This window comes from Trematomus bernacchii, unplaced genomic scaffold (genome assembly GCF_902827165.1).
Source record: "Trematomus bernacchii unplaced genomic scaffold, fTreBer1.1, whole genome shotgun sequence".
NCBI classification, from domain to species: domain Eukaryota; kingdom Metazoa; phylum Chordata; class Actinopteri; order Perciformes; family Nototheniidae; genus Trematomus; species Trematomus bernacchii.
Window position 1 is genome coordinate 29,135,922 of NW_022987720.1, and position 21,404 is coordinate 29,157,325.

The window sequence follows — 21,404 nt, forward strand, 5'->3', positions numbered from 1 at the left end:
AATATAACAATAATGTCATTGTTAGCTAATGAATGTTTCCATGCTGAACAACGGCAACATGACAACGTTTTCATTGGTCCCTCTTCTTTAGAGAAGACCAGGAAATGATGGATACACGGATCGTGTTCAAATCAATAGGCACGCAATGACTCTAAATAATAATGATCACGCCACCAAACACACATTCAAACTAAAGGAGCCAGCCTGTTTGGAAAATGTGAGAAGTAGAAAGTACAGGTATTTGTGTTCAACATGTAAGAAGTAGAAAGTACAGGTATTTGTGTTCAACATGTAAGAAGTAGAAAGTACAGGTATTTGTGTTCAACATGTAAGAAGTCGTCAGAAAAATAAATAGTGGAGTACTGATACCAGAAAAAATGTACTTAAGTACAGTAACGAAGTATTTGTACTATTTATGCACTCAGGAGGCAGAGAGTCTATCATGCATACGGCTGTGCTGATGCGATGAGTCTTTAGACATAATAAGTGAAAGAAGCTCCTGTTAGTCACTGAGATAATGCAATATTTACGCAACGGGATGAAACAGAACATGACTCGTCTAAAGTGGCCTGAAAGCAAGAGTCAGAATCAGGGTTTCTTGCTAGCAGTTAGAGGAATTAAGTTTTAAAACAAAGAGGAACAAATATAACTATTAAAACATTATTTATAAAACTACTGACTTATTAACTAACTAACTGTGGTTTTATTTTACTGACTTTGCCAACTGTTTTGTTTCAGTTAGAATAACATTTGGCTTCATTCACAAACATAGACACGTCTGCGTCAGATTTCCGACATGTTGAAACTACATGACATAAATGAGACGGTGAGGCTGGTTCCAACGCTATTTACTCAATAAATCCTATGTTGGGCAACTGTAAGATAAAATAAAAAAAGGAAACATAGATGAAATGTCTTTAAACTTCTAGAAAACTGCAGGGAATTTTTTCTTAAAAGTGTGTGGCGAATGAGACCCAATGTACTCAACTAGCTACAAGTATGGCAAAAACCTGGCAAATTGCTTAAGAAAAGTCAGATCATTTCAGTTATAGGAACATTTTGCTTCATTCTTTAAAAAAGAGTCTACGTCAGATTCATGAGACGTATTCGTGAAAACTGCTCTCGTAGGTCTTAGGGAATAACTTCTTAAGCTGGTTGATGGATGAGATCTAATGTTCTCAACTACATACTTAACAAGATCATAGCAACATTGCTATAGCAAATTCTGATAAGGCGAGTCATAGGCAAATAGACCCTTTATTTGCAGGGAAAACTGAAAGTTATTGCACCCAAATTGCGGTAAATAACTGTTCATCGCACCATTAGATTGTGAGTATATGCAAAGCTACACTAATGGGGCTTTCACACCAACGCGGTTCCACGGCCGGTTCGGAGCTAGAGCCTGAAAAGCACCTGTTTTTCCTGTTCACACCGCCTCTAAGCTCCGGAATCCGGTTCGTTTCAAGCACCAAAAAATTGTCGGTCTAGAAGCAAGAACTGCATACGCCACGCTTACGTCTGAGGGGGGCGAGATTAACCTGAGCTAACAGTTAAAGTAACAAGCAGTAGTGCTGAGCAAAGTGACTAGAATGCAACCACACCGCGACGTAAACGGTGACGTCATGACGCAGCAGCGGCAGCACCAGTCGGGCGGTGTGAACAAAACGGGGGCTGAAAATAAAAACCGGTTCCGAACCAGAAAAGCTTTAGCACGGAGCTACAACGGGAATCGCGTTGGTGTCAAAGCCCTATAAGAACTGTATAGTACGTCAAAGTGGAACCAGGAAGTTGGTCTTTGAACAGTGTTATATGTTAGCAACAAACATCAATTCAACCATAATTTCCTCCAAACAAATATGGCTAAACCTGGTTTGTTTATAATTTGTGATCTCGCTAAATTGACAGATCTCAACGGGTTATTACAATGTTACATAAGCTTTAATAAAAACAATGGCCAAACCTAGAAAAACAAGTTATAATAAACAAGAATGACCATTTAAGAGCTAATTCGAGGCGCTTGATCGTGCTTTGTGCTTTGAGCAAATCAGGCCTCAGGGCTGTCCTGTAGGGACAAAACACTGTGTATTCAAAAATATACTTATTTTAAGAACACCTACTCTAATCAGGGAAAAACAAGCTTCCCGACAGAAAGATTTGAGATGTTTTAGTCACCTGATTGTGATGAATACTGGTGGAAGGGGAAGAAAATAACAGTTCCTCTGAGGGACTTTCTGCGACCGTGATTGTGGTGATTAATTGTCTCTTTGAGTCAAATGCTCAGGTAATTCCACTTTCATATATCCAGAGCAGACGGAAAAGGTAAGACAGCGCAGCCAGGAATACAACTTGAGATGGAGCTCCACCCTGGGGGCCCGAAGCTTTATGATCACGCTTCCCTTTTTATGGGAGACTGTCCAAGCTCTCCGGGGCTTTTTCTTCAGAAACACTTCATTGCTGTCAGCGCGGAGCATTAATGAGTCTCACAACGAGTGGAGAGAGGAAGGGAATGTGTTACAAACGGCCATTTCTAACCGGTGTAGTACATGCTACAAAAACATACACAAGTCAATGTTTTAATGTTTTAGAGTCAACATGAGCTCGCAGGGTTGGGCATTGGACATTTTCACAAATATTGTTTTCTTCTCACATCTAGAAACTAAAGAAATTGACTAAAAAAAGCAACTTTATCCATTGGATCCAAAAATATAGTATATATATATACAGTATATAACTGAAATACTTTTGTCTTACTCTTAAATCAAATGTAATAAAGAATATTTCACTTCATACTAAATAGAAATACACCAATTTGTGTGTGTGTGTGTGTGTGTGTGTGTGTGTGTGTGTGTGTGTGTGTGTGTGTGTGTGTGGTGTGTGTGTGTGTGTGTGTGTGTGTGTGTGTGTGTGTGTGTGTGTGTGTGTGTGTGTGTGTGTGTGTGTGTGTGTGTGTGTGTGTGTGTGTGTGTTTATTTGGGCTCAGTCCAGCGTGTGGAGCATCCTGAACCCAGGGGCCTCGGGGCCACTACAGTGCGTCCCAGTTAGGGTGCCAGCATCGCTCCTGGTGTATTTCAACACCGTGTGTGTGTGGTTCGGTGTGTGTGACTGTGTGTGCATGTTCAAATGTGGATATGGGTCAGGCTTCTGAAATAAGAGGGCATATGTGTGTGAGTGTGTGTGTATATGTGTGTTAGAGAGATAAAGAGAGAGTAGTGAAAAGATTTGTGACAGGTTTATTTTTATCAACCTAGATACAGTTCAGTAACAGTGCTGTGTGTGTGTGTGTGTGTGTGTGTGTGTGTGTGTGTGTGTGTGTGTGTGTGTGTGTGTGTGTGTGTGTGTGTGTGTGTGTGTGTGTGTGTGGTGTGTGTGTGTGTGTGTGTGTGTTGTTTTTTTCAAAAAGGTATGTAACTTAAATTATTAGTTTAAATATGATATATACTTTATTGATCCCAAATTGGGAAATAGTTTTGTTATAGCTGCATGTTAACAATTCATTGATCATACCATATACAGAATAAGTTAGAATACACTGTAATAGATCAACCTACTACTAAAAGATATAGAATATAGGACACTATTGTACAAGTTGACGTTTTTTCATTAAAATGTTAATGCAACGAGGTGGAGTGTGAGAACAATATGTATACTTTATTAAGAGATATTGAAAGGGCAAAACAGAGTGGAAGCTGGTTTAAATTAAACATTATGCTCATATTTCAGGTTCAAATTTTTATTTGCGTGTATACTGTGCTTTTCACAGTACTACGGCTTCCACAGATGACATTTTTTTATGGATTTTTTGTCAAAGCACTTAAGATATTCATTGCTATCGGGATGTTAAGAGCATTCCATGGAATATAACAAAAAGTGTATCTCGAGCTGGTTTCTCAAACTTACCTACCCCACCTTTAATGTTCAAAAAGGTCTTTATTGTTCTCATACAATAAATGTGTGGGAGGCGTGTGGCGCAGTGGATAGAGCCTTGGTGTTGGGATCAGGGGGTCACAGGTTCAAACCCCACTGCAGTCAGCATGTCGTTGTGTCCCTGGGCAAGACACCCCACCCCAAATTGCTCCTGTGGGGATTGTCCACAGTATTGAGTACGTAAGTCGCTTTTGATAAAAGCGTCTAACAAGTAACATGTCATGTAATGTAATGTCATACTGCCAGATAAAAGTGTCAACTAAATAACATGGAACAAGTGTGTGTGTGTGACTATGGGTTTGCTCGCTGTTTCGAAGCAGTCTCCCTGTCTCACCCCTCTCAGGATCTCAATGTCACTCCACCACGCCTCACCACGCTCTCCCTCCTGGTGGCCTAGAAACACACCGGACTCACGAGGTGGTGCTAAAACCAGGGCTGCAAGGGAGTCTAAAAGTAAAACAGTTAGGGGAGTAGAAGTATCAAGTATAATTAAATGGAAATACTTAGCAAAGTCCAATTATGTCAAAATAAGAGTTAAGTACGGCAGTTCAAATGTACTTTCAGCACTAGTTTATCAGCAGATATAAAGTAGTGGCTGCTGTGGGACTGTCTGTGTTTTTGCCTGTGTGTAAGAGTGTGTGTAAGAGTGTGTGTGGTGTCTCTCGTTTACTTTTCTGTATGCTGTGTTGCTCCTCTCTGCTCAGAGGCCAGTCAGAGCTGACGTGCAGCGACACCGGCTGAATGTATGATTAATTAAGCGACGCCTGTTCTGCTCGCTCGGCTTTGATAGGGAACAGCTCGTGATGAAACAGAAGGTGACCCACAAAAGAGACCAGAAGCTCAGGGACCAGCATCCAACACACACACACACGCGCACACACACACACACACACACACACACACAACACACACACACACACACACACACACACACACACACACACACACACACACACACACACACAAACACACACACACACTCATACGTGCACAGGCATACAAATTAAGACTTGTTTCCTTACAGTTTGCATTGACGCCTAAAGCTGTAAAAAGACTCAATTATTTGCAGGAATGAGAGCAAAAAAAGATAATTAACATGTGACCAGTGGCTTTATCTGTTCCTGTCTGCAGAACTGCAACATTCAAGGCCCCCCCCCCCTCCTTTATCCCACCGTCTGCCCGCCATCTTCCCTCCTCTCTTCTTCTTCTGTTGCATCATATCTCCATCCCTCGTGTCCTCCAAATACACCATCCTGATGTTACATCACATCCTCCTTTATAGTTTCCCACCCTTTCTTTATTTCAATTCCCGACATGATCCTGTCTCGCCTCCTTGAACCTCCTTTCCTCTGTCCTTACTCTTTTTATTCTAAAAGAAATTGGCAAAAACATTATAACAAATATTCTCTAAATAACTTTTTTTTAAAGAAATAAAATGGACAATATAAAAATCGCAAATATTTCATCAATTACGTCAAAAACATGTTTAAAAAATAACATTTTCTGGATAAGTGGGACCATATTTGTACATCTGGTGGGCTGATTTTGATTAATTTTGGGTCAATTTCAACGTTTTAGGGGACTCAAAACTGCCAATATTCGTCTTTAAAATGTCAGAGTTTGATTCAACATCCTCAATAACCTCCAAAACCACTCAGAAATTGTCCAAATCGGTGAAGCCATTTGTTAGCTATTGTCTGCATATGCTAATGAATGCTAATTGATGCAATTTATGCTTGTAGTGCAAATATGAGGAAGTTAGCATCCAGCATTTTCTATGTGCTGGGGACCCGTACTATACATTTCTTACATAAAACCTTTGGGTACTCAACATTTCCGGGTTCACAATAGGACTCCATGAGCCGGCAAATAAACAAATTATTATTATGTTTCAGGGTTTTGTCTAAACTGGGTAACTTTCAGCGTGCGCCCTCATACCAAAATGCTGATTATCCCCATATCATTTTTAAGTGATGCCAGAAAACAATATTTCTGTTCGTCAAAAACATTATAATTACTCCAAGACTATATAAATTGTGTTGAATAGACTGTTAGACGGCATAGACAGCTCTGTTTTTACGGAGCTCCCACATCACGTTGTTGTTTGAGGCGCCATCTTGTTTACGGGCGTCATGTTCTCGCCAGAACTGATACATCTACAAGATCAGCGCCACAGTATTCCTCATACTATATTTTTCTAGATAAACCCCTGTGTTTATTGTAACTTTTTGTTACTCCTGCACAAGTCTTAATCTTCTCTTATCTTCCAGGTGAGATGGAGGAGCTGGAGTCGCTCTGGCTGACGGGAATCTGCCACCACGAGAAGAACGAGGTGATGTCCAGTCAGCTGGATATCGACAACATGGCGGGTGTTTTCTACATGCTGGGCGCCGCCATGGCTCTGTCGCTCATCACCTTCATCTGCGAGCACTGGTTCTACTGGCAGCTGCGCTTCTGCTTCATGGGAACCTGCTCCGGACAGCCGGGCTTCGTCTTCTCCATCAGCAGGGTGAGGAAGGGAGGGGAGCTACTGGGGGAGTGTTTGAAAAATATCACTGGTCACCGGCTTGAGCTTCAATATTCAGGATCCATGTATTTATGATCCTCTCAAGAATGGAAGTAGTCATCACATACAGAGCATTTGGTACAACTAGTCCCTGAACAGTGTCCTTCACTTGCTGATATCCAAGAGAGGGAGTTACACAGTCACAAGATGGAGGAATAGAAAGCAGTATTCAATGCTTAGTTCAGATTAGCTGAGACCCACGTAAGCAATAAACATGACAGTCATATGTCTATCTCCCTAGGGGCTGTATCATCATGTTTAATCGTTGAACATAGCTATCATATGTTCAACACAGTGTCTCATGAGCTTCTTCTATGTAATCATACATCCGGCTACGTACACAGCTACGTAGGGCCTTTGTTATCATGTGTGACTCTGATATTGGAAGAGAACATTCAGTATTTCCCCAACAGGGAGGAAAAGGGCTCAGACATGATAAAGTTCCAGAAATGATTCATTTTCAAGATTCAAGGCTTTTCTTGTCATTCGTACATAGCTACAGTGTAGTTATGTCGATGTAAATCTTAGGTCCCAAGCTCCTCCAACAGGGAGGGGAGGTACTGGGGGAGGAAAAGGGCTTAGACATGATAATAATAATAATAATAACTTAGATTTATATAGCGCCTTTCAGGGGACCCAAGGTCGCTTTACAGAAAAAACTGTCAAGACCTCGACACAAACTGATGAACCCAAATGCACGACCCAGAGACAAAGTCTTGAATGTAATCAAAAAAAGTGTATTTATTTTCACAAATCAGGTAATCCCTCTGAACAGAGTAGGTAGTGGAAATAACAAAAGGCGCGCATAAGGAAACAAAAAGAGGACTTAATAAAAACGTAAGCCTATAAAATAAACAAAACAACAAAACCTGACATGAGAGAAAAGCAATCCTTTCTGAGCTGAGGCTTGGCACGACCATTCAGGGAAACAAACAAGACGAACTGACACAGGACAGGGGAGAGACAGGACTATTTAAACATGAGGTGAGTGGGAACAGGTGGAAACAATCAGGGGCGGGGCAGACACTGATGATGGCGGGGAAAAACACAAGGGGAGGAAGAAAACAGGGCCTGAAATGAAAGACAAGAGGTAAGTACCAAATAAAACAGGAAATGACAAAATACATAAATCACAAATGGGGCGAAGCCTGCGAGCTAGTTCAGGCAGTCAACTCGAGCACCAATGATACATTAACACGTGACGCACCTCGTCCCTCTTACAACCAACCAAACACATTCTCCTAAACATGCCGCTCTATTTAAGCTGCCAGGTCTTCCTGCCTCTGCCTCCTTAATGCTGCTGCTGCCACTGCTGTGTTCACTTGCTATTGCTATACGTTCATGTTCCTGCTGCTGTGTTTCATGTTGCTGCTGCTTGCCTGCCCCCCCACCACCCCAGCTTCCACCTGTAGGCTCGGGGGATAGTTATCTAATCATCACTCAATGTTCTTTGTAAATCTGTGGAGTGATGAGGCCCGAGCCTAGACGCCAAACTCAAACTATATGCTGCTTCTAATAAACATATTAAGAACACGTGAGTTGTCTGACTGAACTAACACATTTGACGAGACACAACAAAAACTGAAGTAAAACAAACAAAAATAACAAAAACAGTCAGACAGACAAAACAACAAATAAATTAGGGGCCGACATGATGAAGGTCGACTAAGGTTGTTAAAATTAATCAATAAATCATCAATCAATCAAGGATTATTTTTTATAGCACCTTTTAAACTGTTCCAGGTGCCTCTCAGATGACTGACAGGTGCTAAAATAACAGAAAAGACCACAAAAGAAAATTCAAAATGTAATAAAATAGAGTTCAAAGCTATAACAGTAAAGGGAGTAAACCAGTATGGCACCTGGAACAGTTTGAAAGGTGCTATAAAAAATAAACCTCGATTGATTGAGGACTTATTAATTCATTTTGTCAACATTTCTGGACCTCAGCTTCATCATGTATGTTTTCATTCCTCTCAGATGACTGACAAGCGCGAAAATAACAGAGAAGACAAAAGATATATTGCAAAATGTGATGAAATAGAGTGGGGCGCATTCACACCAGCCTCGTAGAGTCCGGTTGAATCGAACCCTGGTGCGTTTAGCCGCTTGGTGCGGTTCATTTGGGTCGGTGTGAACGCAGTCCGAGATCTGTGAAGTGAACTAAACAACCGGACTCTGGTCCGCCTAAAAGAGGTGGTCTCCGAGCGCTTGCTAGTGAACTCTGGAGCGGTTCATCGCTGGTGTGAACGCAGTCCGCACCAAAACATAGGAAGTGTAGTATTTACGTGTCACAAGAACGCGGATGTCTTAAAATGTTTGAAGACATCCGCAGTTGTTACTTTAGTTAAAGAGTGAAGCAGAATGAAGTGTTGAACAGTGTCGTAACAGTAAAAATGCTCCGTCAACTATACATGAAAGTCAGAGCCACCTGTCGTCTGAAACCTCCCCCTGACTGCAGAAGGTCTCTCATTATGTGTTATAATTTTTTTAACGGACGTTGTCTGATTATATAATCATATGCGCGGGCCGCTAGAGTCTGTTGCTCTCCAGATTAACAGCAGCATGAAAATAACCTGCCGATGCTCCATGGCGGAGGCTCCGGTAGAAATAGTCGGGATTTGCGTTTTTACCCCCTTAATGTCTGACCAATGGTTGAACAGCATTTCCGTGCACATGACTTGTGTTTAAAGTTTATAGTCCGTTTGAGTTTCGCCCGTGTGAACGCAAACCGAACCTTCTGAAAAATGTAACAATGTAACAAACTGTCGTCTGGTGCGCACCTGAAAACGGACTATTAGGTGTGAATGCGACCTAATGCTATAACAGTAAAGGGAGTAAACCAGTATGGAATACAAACAAAATGAAATGAAGTCTGTTAGTCAGTAATGCATGTGTTTATTTCCTGGGCTTTTTATTTTGAAAGGGAGGTTGCAATCAAGGTTTAGACAGATTTACATGGAAGAGATGCTACTAAAAAATCGCCATAATTGCAGATGGTGTCATTATTCTACAACCATTTCATTGTGCAATAACTACATAATGATATGTCAAGTAAAAACGTGGTCTATTGCCACTTTAACAAAACAACCACATTTTTATTTATTTACTTCAGTGACACTGATTCCTCCTTGTCTGTAAAGTGACCTTCGTTATTCGTCCCTAAATCATCACGTCTGTAACCAAACGTCACTTCCAAATAGACATGGGGGCTGTTTTCCCTTGTTGTTTCGACGGTCAGGCCTTTCTGACGTCCGCAGGGGTAAATATTTACAAAATCTTGAGCCAAAATCAATATTTCTCTCAACAAAAATCAGCCACACAACCGGAGAGGGTAGATTACTGGATCCCTGGAGACCAAAGTCACCCCGAGGTATTTGATTTGCATTCCAATTGTTTTGACATGGCTCCGGTGTAATTCACTGCCTCTGAAGGTGAACCGCTGCGGGCTAAACCACGTGGCTAATTTACAGCCCACCACACACACACACACACACACACACACACACACACACACACACACACACACACACACACACACACACACACACTCACACTCACACTCACACTCACACTCACACTCACACTCACACTCACACTCACACTCACACACACACACACATACACACACACACACACACACACACATTTGATATACCGGGGCTGCTTGTACCAAGAGAGAAAAGCAGAAAAAAACCTAACATAACATTCCCCCCCCCTCCCTGCTCTAATATTACGCTCCAGTGCCCAACTTTGATTATTTTGTACAGTGTTAATTTTACGTTGTTACCTTGTTTATGCTTGCGTCTGTTTGTGTAGAAGGAGCGTGAGATATCAGTTGCTAAAAATGTCTTCTCATTTCCAAACGACAGGCTGCTTGGTGTTGTTTTTGATTATTGCATCATTACACTGTGAATGGGGGTCTGGATCTGGAAAGCAATTATGCTTTTGTGTAACATTGGTTGATTGCTCCCATTTACAGACATCACCTTCGACAAATGAACAAAATAACAACCAGACGACTCAGATTTATTCAGGGGAAATATTCATCAAGTGCTCATTTGCATATGAAGCATACGGAGCTCTTAGGGTGGCCGACAGGTGCAAACAGCCCAAAACATTTTCATATGGAGAAACGTGCGGCAGTTTAAGAAACAATGCAAATATGGAATCACAAATGAGCCAAAGCACATGAAAATGAAGAAACATCTTCACCAAATTGACGAAATATGCGCTTCTTTACTTAAAGTGGACCTATCATACTATATTTGAATAATATAGTGTAGGACCATACCTATATAAGGCATATTTATACTTTTTTTTTTCAAAATACCAAACAGATCATGCATTTTAGCCATGCCTCATTTCGCTCAATTTGAAAAATGTTAGCTCTGTTTTTGCAAGGGCAGATTCAGTGAGAACAGCACCACCTACAGGCCTGGCATATGTACTACAGCGTCTCCAGCGCTTTCGAACGGCAATGGCCGTGGCTGTCTCCTCCTGATTGGTGGAGTTGGCCCAATAGCCGTAGCGCCACCGTCCTGACGTCAGGACAGTGTTCAAATCTGGATCAGTTTTTATCAGATCCGTTGCAGCCCCTTTTTTAGAGATTTGGGTATGGAGGAAAATAGAGAGGGTTGTGTTTTCTGACACTTGGTGAGTTCCCTGGAACACCGGGGACACATATTCATGTATAAAAGACGTACAAAAGTGCATTTTGCATGATAGGTCCCCTTTAAAGCGCTGAATAAACGAAACACTGCAACAACAAAAAACGCTGCAAAAAGCTCTTAACACAATGACAAAAGGGACACAAAAAAGTGATGATATTTGCAGTGTTTAGTTTATGCAGTGCTTTTTGAAAACGTTGGTGAATATGTTTCTCATTGTGTTTTGAGCAGGAATTGCAAAAAACAATGGTGGAAATGACGTGTTATTATCTTCCCACATTCCTCGACCAATGCCTCACATTGTCTCCGTCCCGAGTATTTTCTCAGGCCAGTTATACATTTCCCCACTCCCCCCTCCTCCCTTTCCTGATTCTGCTTTTTTAATTTCACAGCATAATCCAATAAACTTTATTGTTATTGCCCGCAATTAACATTTAAGCTCTGGAGTGTGAAAAATGAGACATCTGTCACGGTTGGCGTGAGCCACGTCACGGTCTTCATGCCCGGTTAGCGTCCCCCTCCTCCCCCCCCCCCCCGCCCCCCTCCTCCCCCCCGGCTAACTGCTCCACAGGACACACCTGCAACACTGAGACAAATTAATTATATCGATTTAAAAAGCCCCTAATGACTTAAGACCTGTAAATGTATTAGAGGTTTAACCGCTCCTTCTTTCAGCCCTCGGTTCATTCGCATTAGGCGCCATATTCTTACAGAAATGATTAGCAACAGCATGTACAAAAGGCACTCTATATGCAATCGTACATTACAGCTGCAGCTAGTTATTTGTTGATTTCCTGCCTCTATGTACCAGTGTAATCACTTATAGATTTTGCTGCGATCCCCCGGTGGATTGAAAATTCCTACGAACCCTCAGGCCACAGTTATTGCTATTCACACATCCTGCCCAAATAATCAGCGACTGTAGCTCTGGGCCCGGCAGCAATCTGCCAACTGTTACTTTCTGTGGGCATGTAGGGTAGACAAAATCTGCTGCTGAATACGAAGCAGCAATCTCTTTGTTAAATGCCCAAGAATGTAATGTACAACCGTTCTTTGTTCCTCAATTAAGTAGAGATGGAGGATGCGAATGAAACCCCTCTTTATTTAAACCAAACACATGTTCACACTGCAAAATGTGGTATCTGAATTGAACTGGTCCTTGTACTAGAAGCAGTGGGCAGCTAATATATAGCAGTTTGGGGAGTTTGGTGGATCACGGCATGAAAGCATGAAGAAAAAGCTTGAACCCCTCAAAAGATATTCATCCTGAACTTGCTTTGTGCACACTGTCAATGCTGAATGGGGGATCTCTTGCTAAAATGACTGTGGATGCTTCTGGAAAAGTCTGACCGAAATGGATTGTTGTCATAGATGCCATGAGAGGGAAGAGACGTGACATCTGTGGCAGCAGGTGCGGTGTAATCAAGACAATAAAAGAAGGGAAACAAAAGATTTGAAGTGATGACAAATGATATCAACAGGCAGATGGAGGAAGGAAACACAGATGAGACGGAGAAACACAAGATAAACATTGAAATATGGATCTAAGTGGGTAAAAAAAAACCTGGTTTGGTGTATTCAATTGTCCTCCTCTGCAAGACTCTCATCCAAAACCCATATTTCTGAAGTCTTTTCAGTTTATGTGAACTTCTTTAAGTTGTAGCCATTGTCCGGCTTGATATACTCGGGTGTTAACAGACTGTGAAATTGTAAGAAGTAATACAGTTGTCCATAAAAGCGGAATGAAGGATGAAGGCCTCTTTTAACTGCAATGCAGGCACTGTCCATGTCGCTAATTAACTAGCAGAAACTAGGGAAAGGAGCGCAGAGGGTCAACGAGTCGAATTAGTGGATAAACGGTGAATGCTTGAAGGAGTCGTAGCTTAACAGCGGAGAAGATTTGACAGCCAGCTGACCTCTTGTCTTGACCTCTGCATCTGCAGGTCAGCTGGTCTTTTAAAGGTCCCCTATTAGACTGTTTTTCATTACTTTATTTTAGGTCTCAGATATATACAAAACATGTCTCTGAAGTGTTTGGCCTCGAAACACCAAACGGATCATTGCAGCATTACCCATGATCCCCTCTGTTTCAGCCCTGTTTCAAAAGTGCTGATTCTCTGTCTGTTACTTTAGATGAAAATAAGGAGCCCCTCCCCACGCCCCTCTGAGAGATATTTGGTTAAAAAGAACACAATGGTGCTCTAGGAGGAGATTCAGGTGATAAGGTGGGGGGGGGTTACCTTGGTTGCTAATGGTTACACAAGCCAAAACATCGTTATGACATCATAAAGTGGCCAAAATCTGATCAGCTCATTTTCAGACAGGTTTTTATAGAAATGGATCAGGAGAAAAAGAGAGAGAATCTTTGTTCCTGAAACTTTCAGAATCTCAGAGGGGACACATGTTGATGTAGAAGAGACATGAAACAGTGGATTTTGCATAATAGGTGACCTTTAAAAGTGACCGAAAGCATCCCTTTGTTTCATTCTAAAGACGTCCAGAAAAAACTGAGCAAAATCATTGTTTTGAATTGATCTGATGCTGCACCGTCCCCATCCGTCATGCCTGGTTTGCTCTCCTCTGTACATCCATTTGTATCTGAATATTGTATCGTACATCACTGAATGCAAATGGAGCCGTTTGTCTTTCTGCCACTGTAACGCTCAGCCGCCGTCTCCTTGGTTAAGCCTTTCTCTTTCGAAAAGGGAGATTGTGTTCGCCGCAGTGGAACTGAGGTGTTTAATAACTACCGGAGGATATTGTTCAGCTGAATTCTAATCACATTGATTAAAGGTATTGACCAGCAGGACCCAGGGTTCTTTTTACAGCCCCTTTGCCTTTATCAATCATCCGCCGTGCAGCCACACTGTCCTCCCTGAATCTTCTTACTGTACGCTCACTTGCACACCAGCTAATGTACAACACGCTACTGTCTATAAATCACACGTTACATCTGTTTTTACCGATGTATTGAGTAAGGTATTGACAGAATCAGTGAAATAGAGCTTCTACTAGCTTTACGTCAGTCAGGATGCAAAGCAGCTGCATTCTCGTGTTTTTGGCAAGCAGCTGCACTCTTCAAAATACGTTCACAATACACAGTAAATCATGTCCATTTTTACCAACTATAGCTCCTACACTGACCATAGAGCATGTGGAAGGTCTAACACAGGGATTGTAGCCTTTGCAGACCATTTACATGCACACAAAAACGCGTCACATCCACGTCTTGTGCCGTTATAATACAATATTGGTACACTATTTACAGAATGTTCCCTCCCTAATGCTTCCTCTTGCCTGTGTTTCCCCACAGGGCATCTGGAGCTGCATCCACGGGGTGCAGATCGAGGAGAAGAGCAACAGCTCGGCGTTGAACTCCCCATCCGCCACCATGAACAACACCCACTCCAACATCATGCGCCTCCTACGAACCGCCAAGAACATGGCGTCCCTGTCCGGAGTGAACGGATCGCCCCACAGCGCGCTGGACTTCATCCGCCGCGAATCCTCCGTCTACGACATCTCCGAACACCGGCGCAGCTTGGCGGGACACTCAGACTGCAAGCCGCCGTACCCACCGGAAGACAACATGTTCAGCGACTACATCAGCGAGGTGGAGAGGACGTTTGGCAACCTCCACCTGAAGGACAGCAATCTGTACCAGGATCACTACCTGCACCACCACGGCTCGACGCTAGGGCTCAGCGGACCGCCGCCGCCCAGGCCTCATAGCTTGGGTAGCGCAAGTTCTCTGGAAGGGGGGATGTTTGATTGTGAGAGCATTGGAGGAGGGGTGGCGCCTATTTTCACCACCCAGCCCTGCTCGGCATTGACCCACAGGAACATGAGCAAGTTTGATTTGCTGTCCGGACAAACTCCTCCCTCAGGGCAGAGCTTTAAGGGAGGCTTGCCAGACCTTTACGGGAAGTTTTCCTTTAAGGGAGGCGCCTCAAGCTCCACGTTTATCCCCGGTCACGGATACTGCGGAGGTAGAGGAGACGACGATGGGAATATGGATCGACGGTCGGACGTCTCGGATATATCCACGCACACGGTGACTTACGGAAACCTGGAGGGTAACGCCAAGAAACGCAAACAGTACCGCGATAGCCTGAAGAAAAGGCCGGCCTCTGCCAAGTCCAGACGGGAGCTGGACGAGATCGAGCTGGGCTACCGGAGGAAACCCTACCACATCAGCCACCCATCACTACACCACGGCCACCGCTCCGCCTCCCCACCGCTGCTGCCCCAGAACGGAAGAAGAGGCTTAAGTGGGAACAGCGACGGGAACTACATGTTCAGAGAGAAGGAAAGCGTTAGGGATTTCTATTTGGGACCAGTTTCGGCCCAAAGAGGGCGTTCCTCAGTGGGAACATGTGACCTGACGGAAGGCCCTGGGAGTAGAGATGGAGGCAACTGCACCACCCTGGTTCCAGTGGATGACTTTCTTAAGTCAAAGCAAACCCAAAAAGTCAGATTTTAAAGAGTGGTGTGGGAGGATCTGGGCTGGCAGGGGGAGAGTGGTGAGTGGCAGGAACTGTAGGGCTAGCGGGGGAGCAAGCAGATGTCGATGCACGGCGGGTGTGTACGGTGGTGGTATGAGCTGTGGGACGTCGGGAGGCGGAGGGTAACAGCCGCCCAAGCTCTGCGACCTGCATGCGCTGCGAGGGTTTGTAAAAGGACAGGAAACCTCTACGATATCAGCGAGGACAACAACCACCTCTTGGAACAGATGGGGGGAGGGAATGGCGTTGGTGGGGGAGGTGGAATTATGGGCCCAGGCCCTCAATCTCAGGGCCAGCAGAGGAGGAAGAGCGGAGGATTCGGGAAACCACTGAGGCGGCAGCACTCGTACGACGCTTTTGTTGACATTCAGAAAGAGGAGTCGGGCGGGATGGGCAGTTTAATGGGTCTGGGAGGTGTTGGGGGGGGGAATGGGGAGCCAAGTGATGGGAGGGATGCTGCCCCCACCCAGGAGCGTTAGCTTGAAGGAGAAAGAGCGCTACATGGAGGGCACCAGCCCCTTCGCACACATATTCGAGCGCCAACGGGGGCTCGGAGGCGAGAACGGGAACGAGACAGGGACCCGTTGTTTTACGAGGGTCGCAAACGACCCGGATCACCGTTCGGTTGTTCAGAGGCGACGGCCTTCACCGCCGCTCCATCGGAGAGAGAGACATGCGAGACAGGGACAGGTCTCTGATGGAGGGAGGAGGCGGGGGAGGGTTCTCTTTATTCCAAATCTCTTTACCCAGACAGGGTCAACCAAAACCCCTTTATACCCACCTTTGGCGACGACCAGTGTCTGATGCACGGAGCCAAACAATATTACATGAAAAAGCAGCAGCAGCAGCAGCAGCAGCAGCAAGTTGCCAAACCAAGCCGAAGTGACTTCAGGAGCCAGATGAGCACGACGTCATAACCTGCCGGCGTCCGCCACGGCCGGGGTGATGTCCAACGTGACGCCCCGGTTCCCAAAAGAGCTCAGCCTCGGTGGGATGAACCACCACGGCTCCATGCTGGGGGTCGGCCCCCCGCGTCCCTTCAATGGAAGCAATGGCCATGTGTACGAGAAACTGTCCAGCATTGAGTCTGACGTGTGAGATCGACAATTGGCGAGTTAGGAGTGGACGATGGGCGAGGGGGGGAGGAAGGGAGGAAATCGAGGCGTGTTGTGTTCGGAGATCAGGGATGATTTGACAGACACTGTCCGACACACTGCAACTCTAGCCCCATATTGGGACAGCAAGGTGAAAGGGGAGAGAGCTGTGAAATTGAAATGGGTCAAATCTGGGTAAAAGAATCCGGACACCCTGTGGAGCTGTGGGACCCTCTCTCTCAGTAACGGGCAAAGCTACTTTTATGTCCAAACACAGTCAATCAACATTCCCCTTAACATCGCAGACGCACTCAACTCCAAGCCTGTCATTTCACGAGGCAGAAGCCGATGTTCTTAGAGAGGTGACACTTCATCTCAGTTTGATATTGGACTGTCTGGTGCGATGGCTGTCTGAGAGATCTCCCGCTGAGTGCTCTTGAGGAAAAACTGCGAGAACGAGCTGCCCATCTGCCGCCGTTTCACCGCAGAAAGGAGACATTTTCATGTTTTACCCCCAAGCTGCGATCCTTTATCTCTTCACCCCCTATCCTCCTCCTCCTCCTCCTCATCTCTGACGCCAAAAGAGCTGATCTTGTTTGCTATGAGAAATACAATCATGAATGATAATAAGATATTCTTATAGAAAAAAACAGGGTATAAGAACAACAATAATAATATTGTGAATAACAAAGATGTTAGTGCTGATTATGATAACACTGCTTATGATAAGTTTTTTCTTGTTTATGTTCTGTTGTTATAATATTTCACTACTGTTTTAGTATCTGTAGTTGTAATCCTGTGTGCAAGCAGGACGGTTGTTAAGTTCAACCAACAAGCCAGAAAGACTGAGACCTTAACTCCTTTTTGATTCTGTTTTTACGCCATGCTCATACATTTATTTGCTCCTTGTGAAAGTAACTGGATCTGGACACGTTTAGAGCTGACAGATGTTTTCAAGACATTACAAATCACACACACTTAAAACACAACTTGTAACTTGTGTTACTGTGAACGACGTCCCGAAGCCGAAGATACCGAGAGGAAGGACGTGCCTTAATGGTCTCCAGTGGATGTGTCCTCCGGTTCAAACCAGGGACGGACCGGCATGTTTTTCAGGCTGATCTCTTTTCGTGTATGAGCCAAAAAAAAACTGCAGTGAAAATTGACATCAGGCTCGAGGCGCTGCTGCAGCCGAAGGTTTCGATTACAAGAGACGTTTTATAACTTCGTAAAAAATATTTCATACGGCGAGTTTGGGCAGCGCTTTACGTACAAAATGCATTCAGGATGTCACGGATAGCGTCTCACTTCACAACACGGCAGCCTTTAGACCACTTATTTATTCAGGTTACATGATAACAGTCACCGGGCACTCTTTATTGATTTTCTTGTTTGGGCCTCTCAACCGGTATCTCGTTGAAGGCGTTACTTTCCACTTACAGAAAGCTTTGTTTGTACATTGTGTGTGATTAATATATGCACTGTTATGTTGGCGAAATGCAACAACGTGTAGGAGATGTGTTCCTGCGACAATGATGCCCCGTTAAAGCTCGAGCTGAGGAAGGTGTCTATTTGAGGCGTACCGGAAGGCGGCCATCTTGCGAAATCTTGATGTAGATATGGTCTTTTTTTTTTTCCGCTTGAGAGGCCTCATTTATTGCACAGGACCTTTTTACTCAGTGTAGGTTCAGCACTCAGTAGACATGCCTTATCATCCCCCCCCCCCCTTCCCACCTGGAGCTGTCTGATGATGACTCATCACATTACTGTACAAATAAAGAAGCCTGTATTTAAAGGCTTGATCTTCGATTAGCTGGCGGTGTCAGAAGTTCAAGGGCTGCGGGAAGATGGCGCAGAGGGTCTATTGTCATCTTATAACCCCTATTCTAAATGCATCAATGAAAGAGGTTTGGCGTGTGTGTGTGTATGTGTGTGTGTGTGTGTATGTGTGTGTGAGGAGGGAAATCACGATTGAATGATAACAGCTGTTTTTTCTCGCGACTGATAACTGCTCATAGGTTCAACCCCTTGCTCCACAGATAACACGGACAAAATGAGACCGATCGAGTTAGCCTTAAATCAAACAGATCTTACCCCCCCTCCACCATGACTCTCCTAATAAATAGATTGGGATCTCTGGAATTTTTATACGCACACATTTTTGAAAGTTCAGGTTTCAACTATTGTCAGCGAGACGGTTTAAAAGAAGGATAACGGGATAAAAACGACGAGGAAATAAGACGGAGCGGACGAGAGAGACCTCGGTGTGTGGGCATCAATCAGCGTCAGCATTTGTACGTTTCAATCTTTTTCCTTGTAAATAATCTATTTAAAATACTCTTTTCACTTGTACAGTAAACAGACAGACAGGATGTAACTTTCAATATGTTTTACAGCAATTTAAGAAATAAAACCACAATAAAAAACTCTTTAAAAAAAAAACAGAAAAATTACTGAAATAAAAATATGCAAAATATAGTTAAGACACAAATATTACTAATCATAAGTGATATAATTGAACCTCTTTTTTCTTGAATCTCATGTTATTTAATTATAATAGTTTACCAATCAGTATACTGATTATGTTAAGAATTATGCTTTCTTTCATATTTTCTCTAAAGTGTTGGGAATGGGAGGATACTTTACTGTAGGTGTAGACGTTTGGTGATAAAAAGGGGAAAGTTTAGTTTTAGGAGTCTTTGCTAAGTTTCCCTTGAATTGTGTTAGATTCTCTCTTTTTAAGGTAAGCTCTTCTTCATGCTTTTTGAGATAAATTCAATTATCTACACATTTATGGAATACAATATTACATGTATACATAGATGATATTTGCATATAGAGGCAGTATATTGTGATCCTTCATTTTTAGGCAGTTCAAAACAGATACTTGTGTTTTTGTTGCCCGCTTTTTTTTTTTTTTTTACCTGGGCTCTGATGGTGATTGCACAGAATTTAGAGCCATTGTCGGCCCCGGCCTATCCTGTTCCCTCTCTTTCTGTTTGGGATAGACATCACTGTGGTAAAGAATATACACACACACACACACACATTGAACGCTGCAGTCTTTCAGCACAATATTAATGCGAAAAAACACGAGCGAGTAATCGTATTGAGAACCCAATAGGGAAGGGGAACAGGGTGGCATTCTGGGGCATTGCAGGCCATCTTTGGAGGATAGCGTCCGTAGCAACAACAGCAGCCGCCAATATACTGTCTATCAGCGTTTCCTAGTCACCTGTCAGCGTTTTTTTTTATCCAAAATGAATAAAGTATGGCGTGAAATATTAACGACTTATAAATACAAAACTATAGGTAGAAACAGAGGAGCGTTATTTTACAAAATAAAGTGAATTAATGCCATCTGTGACTTATGAATTAAGAGAAGAAGATGAACACATCACTGTTATTGATGTCGGTGTTTGGAGTGAGTGTCTACAACCTGTCGGTAAATTAAGAATATTAAATATTTACAGGCCCATGTCAAGTTTTACAAACAGCTTGATACCGGACCTTCAAAATCTACAGGTTTATTGAAAACTATACAGTCAACCGGACAGAGGTAAGACAACTCATGCTATGCTAACTAAATGCTAACAAACGTTGGCATCTCATGCATAATTTTCCTGGTATATGCAAGTATACTGCTATATATTATGTTATAAATCATATTCACAGTGTAGTGGTTTGTGTTCCTGTAGTTCAGAGGAACACAATTCAGCGTCTCTTGCTGATGTCTCCCTCCTCTGCCTTTTAGTTTAAAGGAATACAATCTAATCACATGGTCCTTGTTTTTGTTTTGTTCATTGATCATAGGAGTTGCTGTTACAGTGACATAACAGTGCCTACCGCCATGTTTTACAAGGTTAAAAGTTAAGCTCCTTTGCGCGCCGTACAGGTTAAGTCAATAAGTTGCATTCGCCGGTATCCTCCAAAGATGGACGACTTGCCGTTAGTGACGCCACATTCCCATTCCTATTGAATGCATTTGTGCAAACCCCTTATTAATTAAAAGGTGCAACATTTGTTCTGTCATTTCATGTAGACTTCTGCTTCAGGGGAATATATTTCAGCTCATATTACTAAACTGTATTATTTGACAGATGAAAAACACTTGAGAAGCGTTGGATTCTTATTTATACTTGTGCCGTGCTTGTTCTCTCGTACGAGACGGGATATATCATTTGTAATTTGTTGTATACATATGCAATTTTTGTCAGGAATTATTCCCCCCCCCCCGCTCTTCTTCTGCTACTTCTAACCCATAAGTCTTTTTAATAATGCCCCCCCCGACCCGGAAGAGAAGGACTCCATCCCTCTTCTGTTTTTCTCTCAACTGCTTTCATGTCTACAGGGTTGATTGAAAAGTGACAAATGAATCCACGTAAACTCCTACAATTTTTTCCTTATTTGCAATAACCAGGTATGACCAAACAGTGAAAAGACCCGCTGTAGTGCCAAGTCATCACTTCCTGGGTTTTGTTTTCCATGCCTTTCAAGGGCGAGCGATATTAAAGGCCAGTTTTTTGTTTCAGCTGTGGTGTAGGGAAGTGAAGGTGCACCTGACACTGTGGTAAACATGCTATCATCAGGCCTTTACCACCTCCAGCTGCTCCGCTCTAAAGCCAGATAGTGCAGGTCGGGGTCG

The 21,404-nt window shown here is 43.4% G+C and overlaps 1 protein-coding gene across 1 annotated transcript in view; it reads left to right on the top strand.

Annotated features, from left to right (window-relative positions):
* LOC117493653 (glutamate receptor ionotropic, NMDA 2B) overlaps positions 1–20,978 on the top strand; it is a 192,757-nt gene extending 171,779 nt beyond the window's left edge. The window contains 13 exon segments of the mRNA XM_034144307.1: positions 6,195–6,433; positions 14,474–15,493; positions 15,495–15,534; positions 15,537–15,619; positions 15,622–15,684; positions 15,687–15,785; positions 15,787–15,831; positions 15,833–16,081; positions 16,083–16,208; positions 16,211–16,289; positions 16,292–16,395; positions 16,397–16,579; positions 16,581–20,978. Of these exon segments, the coding sequence (XP_034000198.1) occupies positions 6,195–6,433; positions 14,474–15,493; positions 15,495–15,534; positions 15,537–15,619; positions 15,622–15,684; positions 15,687–15,785; positions 15,787–15,831; positions 15,833–16,081; positions 16,083–16,208; positions 16,211–16,289; positions 16,292–16,395; positions 16,397–16,579; positions 16,581–16,763 (2,513 nt within the window). The 3' untranslated portion in view covers positions 16,764–20,978.
* Positions 20,979–21,404: the final 426 nt, after the last annotated feature.